The following is an 18,864-nucleotide window of genomic DNA, read 5'->3' as shown; positions in this document are numbered from 1 at the left end:
GACATGACTGAGCGACTTCACTTTCACTTTTCACTTTCATGCATTGGAGCAGGAAATGGCAACCCACTCCAGTGTTCTTGCCTGGAGAATCCCAGGGACGGTGGAGCCTGGTGGGCTGCCGTCTATGGGGTCGCACAGAGTCGGACACGACTGAAGCAACTTAGCAGTAGCAGCAGCATGGATATAGTAGATATTTTCTGCACCTATAATAACCCCCATGAAGGTACTCATCAGTGATTATTTTCTCACAGATTTTTATTTTTCTAGTTCTTTCCAAAAAGGAAAATTCAAAGGCAACAAGATTGATGTTTCAGGTTTTCCCAGCAGTTGTAAACCCTGGGTGTGTGTTACAAATACTGGGAAGTAAAAACTAGTGATATCTGGGCTCTACCCCAGACCAATTCATTCAGAATCTCTGGAGTAGATCCCATTCACCTGGATGTTTTAGAGACTCCCCAGGGAAATTGAACATGCAACCAAAATTGAGAACTGCTAAGTCTGTGGCCAAGAATAACAATAAGTAAAAAAATGTTGAAAAGTTAATGCAAAGTACTACATTTAAGTTTGCAACTATATCCTCAGAGACGGGTGAGAGTCCTTTCTTTGGCCCAGTGCTGGATTTCTGCTTGTCCAAATGTGAGGTAAAAAACCAGGCCAAACATGTTGACAGCAGCAGCTAGGAAAAATACATTCCTCCAACCAGACACAGAATCCTGGAGGCAAAAAAAAAACAAAAAACAAAAAACAAAAAACACCACCAAAAATCAGAATTATCAGCCTCAGAGTTGTTTCTCCATCAGTTCTAGAAAGCCTCCATTTTGTATATTGCAACACTGATCATAAGAATCTAGGGAATGATATGCAATAACCACTTAACACCTTGAATTCTCAAAGGAAGTTTGGTGAAACTGTTGGAAACAAGAGGATGCTAAAAAGCACACTGGGTTCTGACTTGGAATAATTTTTCTTCAAGCCCCCCCCAAATCAACCTATACTAATATTTTTCTAGAAATCTGGATCTAGAGTCTTGAAAATATTGTATTACTCATTTAAATTATGTCTAAAATAACAGCTTGGAGATCATCACTCTTCTGTTTTTGGCTGTTGACATCAACTGCAATAACCCCCTGAATGGACACCTCAATATGATGTGAGTCATATTTGGTCTGACTGTATGAGTCTCCTCTTGAAACCCTTGTAAGTCATAGTTTATTTCTGACATTATAGTCACAGTGGATTCCTAGCAATTTGGTAAAAAAGTAACCTGAAAATAGGTCACCTAGAGATGTATTAAAACGATTTTTTTGTTTTTGTTTTTGGTAAGTTGACTCATGCCTATCCTGCCATCCCAGCCTGGTTCTGCCTTTCCATCTTCCCTACCAGCCCACACTTGGTACTGAGCAAGCCTCATGGGCCATCCTCCCTGCTTTGTCTCACAGCCATTTGTTTAACCCATGATTTAAACTCTCTTTAAGTTGGTCTTGGGACCCTTTGTGTTTCCGTTTCATAATTTTTTTAGAAATTGGGATTAACATGAACAGACTTTTCGTAACTTTCCCCTTTTGCTCCTGTGACTTCATCTATTATCCTTGACATGTATCATTCATTCTAGTCATAAGAGCTGTTTCATTCTTTTTTTCCTCTAGGAAGTCACATGTGTTATTTTCTCTGCCCGAACTGCTCATTTTTATCAATCTAACAGCTATTCATTTTTTTTAGAAATTCAGCTTATACTTCTCTTTCCCTGGGAAATCTGACTTACCAGTGTCTGACTTAGAGTCCCCTACAAACAGAACAATTGTGCTGATATTGATGTTGATTTTCCCCATCAGATCACATAGTCCTTGAGAACAGGGGCCCAGTTGTGAATCCCCAGTGCCTAAAACGATACCTGCCACTTGCAGATGTTCAATAAACTGGCCCAACCTGACTGATAAGGAATCCGGTGGCAGTGGAAGAGATGATTCCTGCAATGAGCCCAAATCCCCTTGAGATTCCCATGAGGAAACTTGCATATCTGTGGAGAGATGATTTTATAGATGATTTTATATAGAAAGCTGCCTACATCTTTTCAGTAACTCAACACTAATGCCGTTCAGCTCTAATAGCAAAGTCATTTAGACTACTGCAAATTTTTTGTTCACTTCAACACAGCTCAGGCAATATCAGTTTGCAAATCCTGAAGTCACTTATCTATCAACTCAACATCTGACTCTTTGGGACCCCATGGACTGTAGCCCACCTGGCTCCTCTGTCCATGGGATTTCCCAGGCAAGAATACTACAGTGGGTTGCCATTTCCTACTCCAGGGGATCTTCCCAACCCAGCGATTGAACCCGAGTCTCCTGTGTCTCCTGCATTGGCATGCGAATTCTTCACCACTGCACCATCTGGGAAGCCACAGCACCAGCTCAACAGCTAGGAAGCAGTTCTGTCTCCTGGAAGCCCAGGTTCCCACCCCAGTATCTTAGTATAGCAGGCAGTTAGAGCAGGGGACAAGACAACAGACTCTGGAGAGATGGCTTGGGTCCAAATCCTGACTGCCTTTGCATGACCTCAGGCATGTCACTTAACTTTCTTGTGCCTCTATCATCTATCTCTTATAAAGTGAAGATACCAATAAGGCATGTAATTGTGCAGATCAGATGTGTTGATGTATGAGAGTGAAAGTGAAAGTCACTCAGTCGTGTCAGAGTCTTCGTAACCCCATGGACTACACAGTCCATGGAATTCTCCAGGCCAGAATACTGGAGTGGGTAGCCTTTCCCTTCTCCAGGGGATCTTCGCAACCCAGGGATCGAACACAAGTCTCCCACATTTTGGATGGATTCTTTACCAGCTGAGCCACATGGGAAATCCAAGAATACTAGAGTGAGTAGCCTATCCCTTCTCCAGCAGATCTTCCCTCAATCCAGGAATTGAACAGGGGTCTCCTGCACTGCAGGCAGATTCTTTACCAACTGAGCTATCAGGGGGGGTTGATGTGTAAGAAGTCCTTTAAATAGGGTTTGGCTCATGGCAAGCATATATATATATCTATGGTAGCTAATATCATCAGCACTATGGAAGCTTTTCCAAAACACATATGCATGGGTCCTTTCCTAGAACACACAGTCCAGTCTCAAGTAGGGAATCTAGGGAAGTTTTTCACCTAAATGTTATCAGCCAAGATTGGGCACCATTGCTCTAAAAATGCCTTAAGTCATGGCCACATACTGACATATCTGGCTATTTGTTAGTACTCTGCCATCAATTTGTGCATGTCAAAAACAAGAAGGGGTTACAAAAAGACTGAGTCTAAACCTCCAGAAAGGCCTGGGGAAGGGGACAAACAGGTAATGATCTTACCGGGGGGCAACATCTAAGGTGTTGATGATGAATCCAGAGTCACACAGGTTACTGGTCCCAGGAATAAGTATCAGCAAAATAATGGTTGTTGTGTAACTGGAAGCCACAAAAGGGAGGGCCACAGCACATAGTGATGGAAGGAGGAGCCCTGGGCAATGGGGACACACTGTCAGGAACCTCTGACCATGTGTGGAAAAGGGATTTGTTAAGTGAGTTTTGCCTAGACTTACCTAAGGATGAAAAGAGTTTTCGGACAGTGATTAATCTAAGAAGATTCCTGGACAGGAGGAAATCTGCCAACTGACCTCCAAGAATTGTACAACTCGCAGCAGCAATAAAAGGCAGGGAGGACAGAACCCCACTCTGAAGGAGGGAAATGTATAGAGTGAGTAGTTATAAGGGTACATATGGCACCAGATTTTATTAGTGACACAGACCAACCATTAGCCCACCCTCCTGATACTCTGAGTTGTTTTAAAGAAATTGGCATCATTTTCTATAAGAAGAACACTGTCTCAGGTAAGACGGCCAGCACTTGCATTATACTGGTCTCCAGAGAGAGCACAATTCATTTCTAAAGGAAATTGAAGCATCAGCTAGCATGGCAACGTTTCATAGTGGTTAAAAACACAGATACTGCAGTAGCTCAATCACTGAGTAATTGTGTAATCCAGGGAAGTCTTCTCCCTCTACGTGTCCTCATTTATACACCTATGCAATGGGAATCATTACAAAACCTCTCAATCATTGTGAGGGTTAAAAGAGTGATTATATGCAAAGCCAAAATGTAGTAGGTGGCAGAGAACTATTTCTCCTCTTAGCATTAATATGTTCATAAAAGTACAGGAAGCATACTCACGTCTCTGATGTTGACATGGAGCACAGAACTGATATACGTTGGTAGGTATGTTATGATTATGGTGCATAACCAGAAATGGCTGAAAAACCCCATGAAAATGGCCCAAAGTGGTAGGCATCTCACCATAGACTTTATGGGGACAGATCGTCTAGGAGAACTGGACTGAAAGGAAACATCTTATCAACATGGGTATTAGGACAGGTCAGAGGGTGCCTCTCCTGAGAGCCCCACACCCTACCCTGGAGGTAGGTGTGTGGTCCACAAGTGAAGGGTTGCACGGTACCTGTTGAGCCAGTGAAGACACGATGTGTTCCTTTTCCCTGATGCTTATGCATGGGTGATGCAAGGGGTCATCGTAAATCACTGTGAACCACAGGAGACAGCAGACACAGCCAATGCTACCTGGGAAGCCAGGACCCAGTTAGTTTTCAGGTAGATTTGTGAGCTGGGGGAAGAGAGTTTCCTCTGAAGCAGCATATCTCCCCCCAAAACACACTTGTTAATTCATGGTTATTTCACCATAAGGACCTAAATTTTACCATTTTCCATTTCAACCTATCTACAAATCTCCTTTTGACTAAATGTAGAATGTCATTTCACAATGTCAGAGCCCTCTGGAGAAAGCAGGAGCATGACATACCTTTGCATAGCTGATTAATTACTCTTCAGACTCCAATGGATGCATAAAATTGGTGTGGCAAGGAAAAATTTCCAACACATTTGCAAAAGATAGTGTTATCATATTCAAATGATATATCCATTATGGATTTTCAGAAAAATATTTCTTAACAGTACCTGATTAACATGTGTGGACCAAAATTGACTTGGGAGTAGCATCATTAATGACAAAGTCATACTAGCTAGAACCATATTGAATGATACCAATTAGTTAAAACAAAAAGATAGAAACTTGTCTCATTTCTGAGATTTGTCACTTGAAAAGATTCTATTTTAAAGACTCTGTGGATTAATGTTCTTTAAATTCCCTCTAATTACTGGATTTATCCATTATTTTATTTGTAAAGCTATAGGTTAGGCATTGTGATAGTACCAAAGTGATGAAAAAATTATGGAATAGATTTCTTGCCTCAATCATCTCACAGACTAGTGGAGAGGAAAAAGGGGACATAAATAATTACATGCCAACACAGCCTAGAAAAGAAATTATCAGTAACCATCACAGAGGACAGAAAGGCTTAATCTGATGGGATAAGACTTGGAAATCCCCATATGGAAGGGGACATTTAATTCGAACTTTGCAAGAGAATAGGTAGAGAATATTCTCTATTCTGGTAGAGAATAGGTTAAGGGTACCTTGGCAGAAATAATTATAGGAAAATATGAAGACAAATTGAAAATGTGCTTTACCAGCTTTGACATCTTAACCACATGTGGCAATTAAATGTGGCATTTCAGATGTGGTGGCAGAGATTCTAAGAAGCCTGAGGTGAGTGTGTAAGGTTGCACTCTTGATTTCTCAGAAGTCAGCACCATAAAGATGCATTTTCTCTCAAATGGGATGAATATGGGTCATGGGTGATGTAAGCATGAGAACAAATGCCTGGGAAGTGGAAATGTTAGGATTTAAGAGAAAGTGACTCACCAAAAATGTAGAAGATAAAAGGCCAGCCCAAGGCCTGGGAGATTAGTCCCCCCACACAGAGAATGATGAAGGACCCAAATGCTGCCCCTGAAGAGAAGAGGAATTAAAAAAAAAAAAAATGAGGAAAATAGCAATGGTTGAATGACTTCCCTAGATGTTATCCCAACACTGATGTGGCAAATTTAGAATTACTGGGTAATGAGAGACTTTATTCCAGCTCACAGATCTCCCCCAGTAAAGTCATGGAAAATAATTAGAATTAATAAATTATAGTGATATGCCACCTGACGCTTCAATGGCTCCTTTAACACCAACATGACCAAATCCAAATCCCATTTGTCATAGAAACTCTCTGTAAACATAGCCCACAATATTTCTTTATAATTAGAGTTACATTCTGGCAGGGGCAATGTGAGATTGGCAACAGAAAAGGAAAGTCTTACAAAAACTAATAAGATGAAGTCCTTAACCTTAAGGAGATTTCAGCCCAGTGAATATGAACAAAATTCACTATTAAAGTATAATACACTGTAGACCTTTGAGACTGAACATATTTTTCAGAGACTCACAATAAGAAATGTATTTTGCATGGCAACACAGCATATACACAAATACAAACACACACACTTCAAACAGAAGTTTCATGAATCAATACCAAGCCTTATCGTGTGAAATTCACTTCAAAATTTTCTACTTTATTCTATTCATTTTTATTTTAAAACACTTGTTTTGACCTACTACATTGATTTTATAACCCCTTCAATGGGTCCCAATATGAAATTTTGGGGAAAAATGTGAAATATAAATATGATAGTAAAACTATAATTTTCTATGAAAGTATATGGAGAAATGAGACAGGAGAAAATTAAAATTGATGATAAAATCAACAAATTGTTTACACACCCTAAGGTGTAGGGTGGATGGAATTTTTGTAGAAAAAGAGAGACTTTAAGTGCACTTAGCATGTAGTGTGACCTGAGCCTTGCTTACAGAGGAATATTAAGTGGGAAGGCAGGAGGAGACCATACGGTAAAGCATCTTTCAGTTCAGTTCAGTCGCTCAGTCGTGTTCGACTCTTTGCGACTCCATGAACCACAGCACTTTATATCCGTGTTATAACATTTTTATCTGTAAGATGGAGGAATACATTGAAGACTCCCAGGCAAATTAGCAAAAATGCCCCACCTATGATTTAAGGAGATAACTTGGCTTGATGGAAAGGGAGGTTTGAAGGAAGCAAAGAGGAGAAAGACCAACTGGGAATATTCACAGTTAGAAGAGATGATAACTACACTGGAAGGAGCCAGAATACAGGAGGGTTGTTTTTGTAGTAAAAATCTGCAGGATGCAGCCACTCATTGGACCAGGGCTGAGAGGCTTTATGAGCCTCAGTTCTGTTCTTCAAGTATAAGGCAAAGAGCAAGGATGAAGTTAGTCCTTAGTATGATTACACACTCAGAAGGGCACTGCAGTGTGGTGACCCAGAGTGTGCACTCTGGGACCAAACTGCCAGGGCTTAAACCTCACTTCTACCACCTGCTGGCTATTTGCCTCTGGGCAATTTAGTTTATCTTTGCATACTTTAATTCCCTCCTGTGTAAAATGAGAGTTTAAAATAGTCATCACAGGGTTGTTGTGACTATTAGCTTAGAAGAGTAAAGAGCTCAGAAAACTGCACTCTTTAAACTTTACTTTCAAGCCTGATTTCTCTCTTTACCACTGATAGTCTTAATTCTCATTTTATATCTTTGCTAACATGGTGTTTATACAGTTTACTTGATTTTTTCCACTTACGCAAACTCTTAAAGTTCTAAACTTTTCCCTACAATGCTTTTCTGACTGCCCTCACAATGCTCACAATGGTCTTTTCTGTCTGAAGTCTTAGTGACTTTACAGCACAGGTATATTTATCTTATTTGTTGTGTGACTGTCTTACATTGTTGAATTTTTTTTTAAAGCACTTTTCTCCCTGTCCCCCAAACCAACCTAGGCATAGAAAGAAAGATGTGGTAGGGTGAAGCAGATTAGAAAGTTGTGATCCATACATTCATCCTTACCTGATCCCGCAATGCTGGTGAGCTTGCTTCGTTCAAGTGGGGGAGCCCATTTTGCCCAAATTGTAAATTGACCTGTCCATGCCATACCCTGAAATGACAATTAGTAAGACTCGATCTGCAGTAGAATTTAGGAACCTGCATCCCACACAGAATGAGAAAGTAACTGGTTACCTGAGCCATGCCCTGGACTGTCCGAATCACAATAACCAGAATCACTCCAAAGTCAGCAGTCAGTGGTGTAAAGAGGGTGAGAAGGGAGGAGATCAGCAAACCAGCACCAAGCATCTGTTTTGCTCCAAATATCCCTGCTAAATAGCCGCTTGGGATCAGAGTTAGTATTATCCCGTAGTTGATGGAGCTAAAGATGATACCCTGAGTTTCTGGACTCCATTCATATACAGAGACCTGGGGTCGGGCAGGATGGGGGGAGGGAGGAAGGAAAATTCTTTACTAAGAATTTATTTTATAAAAAAATCTAATTTATAGCCAGAGCTGCTTGTGCTCAGTTGTGTCTGACTCTTTGTAACTCCATGGACTGTAGCCTGCCAGTCTCCTTTGTCCATGGGATTTCTCGGGCAAGAGTACTGGAGCAGGTGCCATTTTCTACTCCAGGGGATCTTCCTGACCCAGGGATCAAATCTATGTCTCCTGTGCCTTCTGCATTGGCAGGCAGATTCTTTACCACTATGCCACCTGGATTCTGGCCCTCCTATATAATATTAATTTTGGTTTTTCTCCATTTTTTACTAAACTTAAATATTCCAACTTTTCCAAACAACCCATTATATTCCTAAGTTGATTCTCTTAGATGGAGACAAAATAGAGTAAATGAAGAGGAAAAGTGATAAAGAAATGATTATATAGGTAGTTGATAGGAAGATGTAAATGAAATATAGTGAAAGATCTCCTTTTAACTATTTTGATTCTAGTAAATAATTTGGGTGACATGCTGATTCTCATTTCAAAAAAATTCAAAATACATCTTTACTGAATGCTTATCAAAATCAGCCCCTAAAATAAAATTTAAGAATCATGGTCTATCCTAGCAGAACTGACTTCCTAAAACACATATTACACATTAATAAGACCACATTTCTCTTCTGATATAACCCAATAAATAATTTTTGGTAGCCACTAGATACATGGCACCATGGTATAAATTGAAGAGCCCCAAAACATAAAATACAAAATATAAAATAACTATAAATAAAGCAAGATACATGATTCATGTCCGAATTCAAGCGTGAGGATCAACAGCAGTAAAATAGGGACTTTGAGAAGAGGGAAGAACAATTTGGGAAGGTCCCAGGAAGGAAGAAGTACTTGAACCATTCTTTGTAGAACGACTATGATTTGTATAAAGAGAAATAGGAAAACTCATCGTCACTGAAGAAATACAGCAAAAGTGGACTTGTAGCATTTGGAATGATACACAATGATTAGAAACTAACCGGGACTCTGACTTGCTCAAAGCAAAGACTGTTCCTGAGCCACTGACAGCAGATATGAGTGTGCTGAGAAGCGGGCCAGGTTCTGGAGAAGTGCAGCATTTCAAGAGAGGAGTTGGCAACTTGAAGGTATCCTGGATTCTTATGCACAGGAGTGTGAATGTGTAGAACGAATAATGGAAGAAAGATTCGAGGCAGAGAGGTCATTATAAATAAACTGGCTCCAAGGTAACAAAATCATAAAATTAGAGGATGATTTTACTGTACATTTAGAAATGTACAGTAAATGATAGTTTAAAGGGAAACATTTAAATGGGGTATAATGATTATTCTCATAGAAATATAAGAGTAACAGGTGATATTTTATTTAACTCACTGGCTAATGAGGAATTGGTAGGATGATACAACTGGTCCAAAGGAGAATTCAAGGAACCACATACTTATAAGCAGGAAGTAATGCTGAAATAGATGTTAAATATATGGCAAAACTGACTTATTCGACTGAAGGGGAAGTGGAGGAGAGTATCAATTGATTTTCCACAACACAAAATTCATTTTCAGAGCTATGGGCAAGAATCATTTTATTACTGTTAATATATAGAACTTAGAGTTGTAAAATGGCTCAAGGATAATAAAAGGTACAGAGAACTGCTAAAAATCAGGCAGAAAGATGTACTGAGACAGTGCATAGTTTTTCATTGAAGATATCCAGTAATCTGTTCCTTTCTAGAAGCATCCACAACTTTTTCCAATAGTCACACCCCCAACCTTGTAATCATAATAATCTCAGTGAAAGACTAATCACAGAGGTAAGCAATATCTCAGAGAAAAATAATTCCAGATGTTTTTAGTTTGTTATTGATAATTCGTATTCTGTACACCACAGAATCAAGATCCAAGTCCTCTTTTCAAACTGGGTTTTCCCTCTCAACAAAGAGCCTTGTTCTCTATTATACTTACTTCTGCTGTATTAAATTCCTTGATGGATCTGTTGGAGTGATTGAAGGTGAATGCAAGAGGTCTTTCTGTGGAGGTATTGAATAAACCAGGCTGCTGAGTTCTATTCACCATGGCAATGATTGCAATGCTCAGACTCACACGCTGGGTTATCATGGTGAAGTTTGAGAAGTGCATGATGAGAGCCAGTCCATAGCGTAACGAACAGAATTCAGGACCTAGAGAATAACACAAATATCTGCAGTGAGTGCCTTTTTCCACTTTTCCCACTGCTAAATCTGAGAAAACTTCAGATGATATTATGCAGTCTCACCATTTTTTCTCACTCAAATAACCATGGCTATAACCCTCCTTTGGCATGATCTTTAGTTTATTTCAAGGTAATAAATCAGAGGTCTTACAGTCAAGAAGATCCTTTTTCAGAGGATTCTTACAATCAAGTAAGGCCTTTTTCAGAGGTGTGGGTAGCACATGAAGATATAGGACAAACTAAATGAAGATATTTATGTCACAGTGTTTCAAAATAAAGTGAATGGGGAAGATAAGGAAGAGTCAGTCACAGAACCTGAGTCTCCCAGCCTCAAGTCTGGGGTCTCATCCATTTCGCATATTCATTTACCATAAAGTTTGAAAGTTTATACATAGAGAGATGCTTTGAATTAAGCAAATCATATACCCAAGGGTTCTCTTTTAAAATACCTGAGAGATAGTGCATAAATGAGCACATCCACCAACTCCTCAGTGTAATTTTCACTTGGAAATATTTTTGATGTATGTCACTAAACTCTTCCTTCACATATACTCAGCTTTAAAAAAGCTAATATGGGGAACCATTTTTACTGTTTGTAGGTGATATGCTACCAGACAAGTTGTCCTATTAGAAGAGCAACACAGTTTTAACGTCTCCACATAGTGGAACAATGGGCCAATATTGAAAGGGTTTCCATGTGAATGAAAGACTAAAATTTTTCTCTGCATACTTGGGCAACTGGGACTAAAGAGAAATAGAAAGAGAACTTGTGAAGAAACACATAAAATGTACTGGAAGAAAGCATTTTTAATGGCCAAATAGGCTCAGGGATAGGATGGGTTGCCTGCAAAAGAATTATTTCCCTATTAATGGAAGTTTCCACACTCAGAGGAAATAACTCCTGGGCAAGTATGTTATAGCAGGAATTCATACATGGGTGAGTGGGTTTGTTTAAAATGACCTTTCCAGGATTCATTTCATTCCTTATGTCCAAGGATTTATTGATCATTTGACCTAATTTCTCATAGATAACTCAGTGCTCCCTAAGGAAAAAGCAGTAAGTAACAGGATGAGAGGCTGGAGCTGGTCCAATATTACACTGAGACAGTCTTCACAGTGAGGAGGCTTGATGGAAAAAGGAGGAGAAAGGAGAGCAAGGTTGTATAAAGAGCACTGGAAATAAGCTTCTACTCTTCCATAAGTAGGCTGAGAATGAGAGATGTGGCTTTACTTTTCCTGGTGGAAGGCTTCTCATCCATTTGGCTCCTCTGGGAAATGGTACCACACTTTGTGGTGGAGATTCCCTCTGCCCTGAATCTCTTTTACCACGACAGGCTTTTATCTATGGGGAAGAACAACAATCCAAAACAAGACACACAAACAATTTTTTCATGTTAATGCTGTCTTTTCCCAGCATCAATGAAAATTGTGATCCAACACAGCTGTATGATTTACATTTTGCAGTACACTTCCTTATTGTCATGCTTACAGAGGACTTGATTTTTATAAGAAAATCTGACTGTGAGTTCCAGCTAAATGATTTAGAACTAGTCATTTAAATTATCTAACTAGCCATTTCCTGTCCAATAAAAATAAGTCTGATTTCTGAGTGGTGCTGCAAGAATTGAATGAGAAAATTGCAAACCACAGAGAACCATGCAAAGGTAAGAAGTATTATGGCTTGAGGCAGGTCAGAAGACATGAAAGCAAATTTAAGCTAAGAGCTGGAGGAGGAAACTTCCAACTGACCATGTTTCTGTTCTTTCTGTAAAAACAGAACAACATTCACTCAATGGTGTCTTCTTTGAACATGAAGAATGACATTGTGTAACAGATATACATTACTGTAATATGTAACACCTTAAAATGCTTATTCTTGTCTTTGGTAACATAGTTGGGACACTTTGCTGGGCTGAAAAGTTCTTCAAATCACCTGTAAAATCATATTGAATGAGGGCTTTCTACTACAATTACAAATAAATTCAGCTATTTGAGAGTCAAAGAGAATTCATGACTTCAAATTGGACACATTTAATTTGATATTTATACACTGATCTTCAGGGGATTCATACATTTATTTCTTTTCCATACAATCCTTATTCTAGGAACTTTATCAGTTTTGCAGCCTTTCCTAAACTGAAGCATCCATGACCTCACAAACACATGTATCATACTTACATTGCATCATTCAAAACTTTGCATTCTTTGTGAACATTCATAATCTATGCCCATAGGATGAAAAATGATAATAAAAGAGACAGATGAATAATTTTGTCCAAAAACATTATTTGTAGTATTAGTTATTACAGCATAATATTGGAGACAAATTAACCTAACTGTAAGAGTTTAACGAATCAACTTTAATAGATTCTTGCCCTGGACTTTACTTAAAAATATCTTTGAACATATTGCATAACATTAAGGAAATGCCTGTACTCTAGTGTACAAAGCAGGCAGTATGCCTATGTTGATACATGCGCACCCAAAGAGAGAGAAACAGATTTACACACGTGACAGCAATGGCCTTTTCAGGGTTACAGAACACACCATGGTCACGTTATGATTTTCCATATTTACCAAGTGGTTTTTCAAACAGTTCAGTTGTGTCTGACTCTTTGCGACCCCATGGACTTCAGCACACCAGGCCTCCCTGTCCATCACCAACTCCTGGAGCTTGCTCAAACTCATGTCCATTGAGTTGGTGAGGCCATTCAACCATCTCATCCTCTGTTGTCCCCTTCTCCTCCTGCCTTCAATCTTTCCCAGCATTAGGGTCTTTTCCAAGGAGTCAGTTCTTTGAATCAGGTGGCCAAAGTATTGGAGTTTCAGCCTCAGCATCAGTCCTTCCAATGAATATTCAGGACTGATTTTCTTTAGAATGAACTTGTTGGATCTCCTTGCAGTCCAAGGGACTCTCAAGAGTCTTCTCCAACATAACAGTTCAAAAGCAGCAATTCTTCAGCACTTAGCTTTCTCTATAGTGCAACTCTCACATCCATACATGACTACTAGAAAAACCATAGCTCTGACTAGCTGGACATTTGTTGGCCAAGTAATGTCTCTGCTTTTTGATATGCTGTCTAGGTTGGTCATAGCCTTTCTTTCAAGGAGCAAGCATCTTTTAATTTCATGGCTGCAGTCACCATCTGCAGTGATTTTGAGCCACAAAAAATAAAGTCTGTCACTGTTTTCACTGTTTCCCCATCTATTTGCCATGAAGTGATGAGATGAAGTGATGCCATGATCTTATTTTTTTGAATGTTGAGTTTAAAGCCAGCTTTTTCACTCTCCTCTTTCACTTTCATCAAGAGGCTCTTTAATTCCTCTTTGTTTTCTGCCATAAGGGTGGTGTCATCTGCATATCTGAGGTTACTGATATTTCTTCTGGCAATCTTAATTCCAGCTTGCGCTTCACCCAGCCCAGCATTTCGCACGGTGTACTCTGCATAAAAGTTAAATAAACAGGGTGACAGTATACAGCCTTGACGTACTCCTTTCCCAATTCGGAACCAGTCCATTGCTCCATATCTGGTTCTAACTGTTGCTTCCTGACCTGCATACAGATTTCTCAGGAGGCAGGTAAAGTGGTGTGGTATTCCCATCTCTTTAAGAATGTTCCAGTTTATTGTGATCCACATAGTCAAGGACTTTGGTGTAGTCAATAAAGCAGAAGTAGATGTTTTAATGGAACTCTCTTGCTTTTTCAATGATCCAATGGATGTTGGCAATTTGATCTCTGGTTCCTCTGCCTTTTCTAAAACCAGCTTGAACATCTGGAAGTTCACAGTTCACGTATTGTTGAAGCCTGGCTTGGAGAATTTTGAGCATTACTTTACTAGCGTGTGAGATAAGTACAATTGTGCGGTAGTTTGAGGATTCTTTGGCATTGCCTTTCTCTGGGATTGGAATGAAAACTGACCTTTTCCAGTCCTGTGGTCACTGCTGAGTTTTCCAAATTTGCTGGCATATTGAGTGCAGCACTTTCACAACATCATCTTTTAGGACTTGAAAGAGCTCAACTGGGCTTCCATCACCTCCACTAGCTTTGTTTGTAGTGATGCTTCCTAAGGCTACTTGACTTCACATTCCAGGATGTCTGGCTCTAGGTGAGTGATCACACAATTATGGTTATCTGGATCATGAAGATCTTTTTTGTATAGTTCTTCTGTGTATTCTTGTCACCTCTTCTTAATATCTTCTGCTCTGTTAGGCCTGTACTGTTTCTGTCCTTTATTGTGCCCATCTTTGCATGAAATATTCCCTTGGTATCTCTAATTTTCTTGTAGAATCTCTAGCCTTTCCAATTCTATTGTTTTCCTCTATTTCTTTGAATTGATCACTGAGGAAGGCTTTCTTATCTCTCCTTGCTCTTCTTTGGAACTCTACATTCACATGGGTATATTTTTCCTTTTCTTCTTTGCCTTTTGCTTCTCTCCTTTTCACAGCTATTTGTAAGGCCTCCTCAGACAACCATTTTGCCTTTTTGAATTTCTTTTTCTTGGAGATGGTCTTGATCATTGCCTCCTGTACAATGTCACGAACTTCTGTCCATAGTTTTTCAGGCACTCTATCACATTTAATTCCTTGAATCTATTTGTCTTTTCCACTGTATAATTATAAGGGATTTGATTATAAACAATTAGTAGTTACTTATTTTACCCTCTGAAAAAGCTAAGGTGTCTTTGAAAGAACAATGATGAGGCTTCATACAGCATAGTCAAGATAGTTTTCTGCTTGCTAAATGTCTCTAAAGTTCTGAGAACAGGATCACTCCATTTAAGTTTTAAAATTTTCTTTTTCTATTATAAGAGACAAAATAGATGGCCAGTTGCTAACAAGAGAACATCGGCACCAGGAAATATGTTGGCTTTTGCTCTGTTTTGGAAGGCTTTCCAATCCAGTTCTACTAACATCTGGATGACATCAAGAATTCAGTTAAGGACTCAACACTCAGATCCCAACTGAAGAAACTGGAGTGGCCACCTGATTGACCTGGAGTTTGGACTATTTTCTATTTGATCTCTCTTGTTATGTAAGAGTCCAAGACTTGGCTGAAGGCAACTTTTTAACTGTATGTGCAGCTACAAATATTATACTCAAAGTTTTCTCAACCACTCCAACCAGTCTTACAAACATAGAACTCTAGAGCTGAAAGAGATTCAAATAGTCTCTAACCCAAATGTTTATTTATTTTTAATAAGAAGACTGATGTATAGAAAGTTTGAAAAATTGCTTCAAGTCACAGAGTTTACTGAGCCAGTACCAGGTTTCCTGATGCCCAGACTGCTGCTTTTTTATGCCTGCTAATACAACTTCTCTTTATGTTCACATTTTAAGCACAAGTTTAAAACGCAATAGGGTAGTTTCATTGTAAGGTATTCTAGACAGAAATTTATATAATTTTAAGTTGTTTTTAAAATTGAAATATAGTTGATTTACAATATTATAATAGTTTCATGTGTATAACATAGGGATTCAGTACTTTTGCAGATTATCCTCCATTCTAGGTTATTACAAGATAATGGCTGTAATTCCCTGTGCTCTACAGTATATCCTTCTTGCTTGTCTATGATTTTAAATTAAGTTTTAATCATTTATTCCAGAAGGAAATTTGCTGATGGAAATACTTTCAGGTTGAGCTTCGAATATTTAAAGAAATAAAGAAGACTCCTCTTTCTTGTTTTTTTGGTTAGTAAAATTACAACACAAACCTATGACTTCAGTTGTCCTTCCCTTCCATCTGCTGCCCTCCCTACCTTAGCTTTCATGGTTTCAAATGCTATTCTAAATTTTGCCTCAACAGTTAACTTCTGTTGTTAATTTCCCTGCTTCCTAGTATGAGACAAATACAGAAATCAGGCAGACATCCCAAACCATTCTAAACGAGGATCCTTCTGTGACATAGTAATGGAACCTATTTTTCTAAAATAACCACAGAAGCATATAAAAGTATGGAATCTGTGAACTGGCATAACCGATATCACTGAAAGACAGTGGAATGATTTTTTAGCCTAATCATAAACATTGTCAAGGGTGTTTCTACTTACAAGTGACATTTCTAAGAAATAGTGACTCCTACTGTTAAAAGTTGCAAATAGACATAGAAAAATTGAATTAAGTTAAAGGAAAATTCTATACTTTAAAAATAACTTCATAACACAAAACAGAGTTGTATCTGGTATAAAATTAATAATATAGACAGATGATTTAGGCATCAGCAAAAGATAAGATTTTTTTCTTCTTTTATTAGTAGTCTAGAACTCACTATTTTGTTATCATTTTGTTTCTATTGCCATTAGATTTCCCTTAACATTGAACCTGTCTTGCATCATCTCTATTAGCCGAGTCCCCTAGTTTACTCAGAGTAAATGTTACATGTAGTTGAAAGAGCAGTAACCTGCAGTTCAAAGGGTATCCAAGGACCAAGTTTTTCTCTGTCATTTAGTCTTGAGTAAACCAGAGCAGATTTTATAAGATCCCAGAATTTTCACTGTTTCATAGGAAAAATGGGGATAATGTCACTTCATTGAACTGTTGAGAATGAAAACAGAAGAATGAGACATGCCTTCTCAATGTAAAATATTATACACTGCAAAATGTTATTAACAACAGGAATAATAGCAGTCACAAGACTGGCACTTGTGCCCTCTCAGATTAATAAAACTATCTATTTCAGTAGATCCTTTACATCATGCTGTTAATTCATATGTGTGTAATCATGAATAAAAAAAGTGTACCAAGCACTAATAGTGGGTAATCTTAGAAGGCAGGGTTATATCAAAATTAAGGTGCAACTGGGGCCCTGCCCACAGGGAACTCAGCTCCACTTGTAAAATATGACACAGGAGTGCCTGAGCACCTTTCCTCCAAGCAATGACCACAGGCTATGCCTGTATGAGTCCATCTATGCCATGGAATTGGGAATTTTCCTGGGCAGGTTGGGAGAGGGCACTTCTGTGGGTCTTTGCCCCTCGCTTCCCATCATAGGTACCAACTGATAGGTACCAACCACAATCTCTCTGGACACTTTTCCTCAGTTGCACAATGAGGGCCACAAACCAGGTGATCTCCACAAGTATACAAGTTTTTTTGCCTCAACCTTATTCACAACTTTGTTCATATTCTCCTGTTTCTGAGAGACAATTTCAACTATATACAGAAATCTGAAAAGGCTAATGAATCACGGTTGCTGCTGCCTCTAAGTCACTTCAGTCATGTCCGACTCTATGCGACCCCATAGACGGCAGCCCACCAGGCTCTCCCATCCCTGGGATTCTCCAGGCAAGAATACTGGAGTGGGTTGCCATTTCCTTCTCCAGTGCATGAAAGTGAAAAGTGAAAATGAAGTTGCTAAGTTGTTTCGACTCCTAGCAACCCCATGGACTGCCGCCTACCAGGCTTCTCCGTCCATGGGATTTTCCAGGCAAGAGTACTAGAGTGGGTTGCCATTGTCTTCTCCATGAGTCATAGTCCCCAACCCCATACCTTGTTAGTTCTGATCCAGTATTTTATTCTGCAGCCAAAGCCTGTCTGACTCATCAAGGTGTTGCAGGAAATACTCACGAATCCTTGGAGAAGTGACCATTGTCCACAGAGTCCATTGGCACTGGTGGCCTCTCAAGTCTTGCTCTAGGGTCTTGATTGAATCAATTGCATTTTTTTAGAAAGTCTCTTCTTCGTTTTGAAACCAGGAACCATTCCCAGAGGGAGATCCTTATGCTGCTGACAATGTTTTTCCTCTGACTTCCCCTCAAACTGTTCCCTCCCTTTAACAGATCTCTGATTAGTAATTATCTTCCAACCCAAAAAGAAGAAATGCACTTACCTTCACCATTAAACCAGTTTTGTAAGCCCTAGACTATAAGGCTACCTTTAAGAAAGAAGGCATTTTCATCCCTTCTTCCTTTTCAAATAATTCCACAGTTTCACAAGGATAAATAATGTGTCACATGGCAGGCAGACTGAATCAGGTTTAGCCGTACATTGTCAGAGCAGAGAGCCTGAGGTTGGCTTTGCCGCTTAATTTTTAACTTCATTTTCAAGTTCTCACTGATAAAATGAATATCTCAAAAGATGACACCATGTTTTTCTGCTTTGAACTCTTCAGACAGCCGACAAAGTCAACAACCCTTTTTTCCTGAAAGGAAGGCAGCATGGCATGGAAGAAAGAGCACGGCTCCTGGAACTGGAGAGGTGAGGTTAACCCCTTCTTCACTTCCTAGTGTTTTCTGTGGCCTTGGACAAGTCATTTAACTTTTCTGTATTGGTTTCTGCTTTAGTAAAATCTTCCCTGGTGGTTCAGTGGCAAAGAATCCGCTTGCCAATGCATGAGACTTGGGTTT

General features: G+C 39.2%; 1 protein-coding gene across 4 annotated transcripts; it reads right to left on the bottom strand.

Annotated features, from left to right (window-relative positions):
• Positions 1–237: 237 nt before the first annotated feature.
• On the bottom strand, positions 238–18,496 carry SLC17A2 (solute carrier family 17 member 2). 4 transcript variants are annotated; one of them, NM_001038118.1, is made up of 12 exons: positions 18,348–18,496; positions 11,754–11,864; positions 10,276–10,490; positions 8,039–8,272; positions 7,868–7,955; positions 5,811–5,897; positions 4,491–4,609; positions 4,208–4,369; positions 3,579–3,711; positions 3,349–3,496; positions 1,927–2,017; positions 238–713 (listed from the first exon to the last, which is right to left on the bottom strand). In NM_001038118.1, exons 2-12 carry the CDS (start codon positions 11,779–11,781, stop codon positions 579–581), a joined length of 1,440 nt encoding a protein of 479 aa, NP_001033207.1. In that variant the 5' UTR covers positions 11,782–11,864; positions 18,348–18,496; the 3' UTR covers positions 238–578. The 4 variants fall into 4 exon arrangements, with proteins under 4 accessions (NP_001033207.1, XP_059736319.1, XP_059736318.1 ...); XM_024983582.2 differs by having other exon boundaries at positions 628–713; positions 1,892–2,017; XM_059880336.1 differs by lacking the exon at positions 8,039–8,272.
• Between the last annotated feature and the right edge of the window lie 368 nt (positions 18,497–18,864).

Source organism: Bos taurus, chromosome 23 (assembly GCF_002263795.3).
Source record: "Bos taurus isolate L1 Dominette 01449 registration number 42190680 breed Hereford chromosome 23, ARS-UCD2.0, whole genome shotgun sequence".
In the NCBI taxonomy this organism is placed as follows: Eukaryota; Metazoa; Chordata; class Mammalia; order Artiodactyla; family Bovidae; genus Bos; species Bos taurus.
Note: the sequence above shows the minus strand (reverse complement) of the source record. Positions and strands in the feature narration are given on the sequence as shown.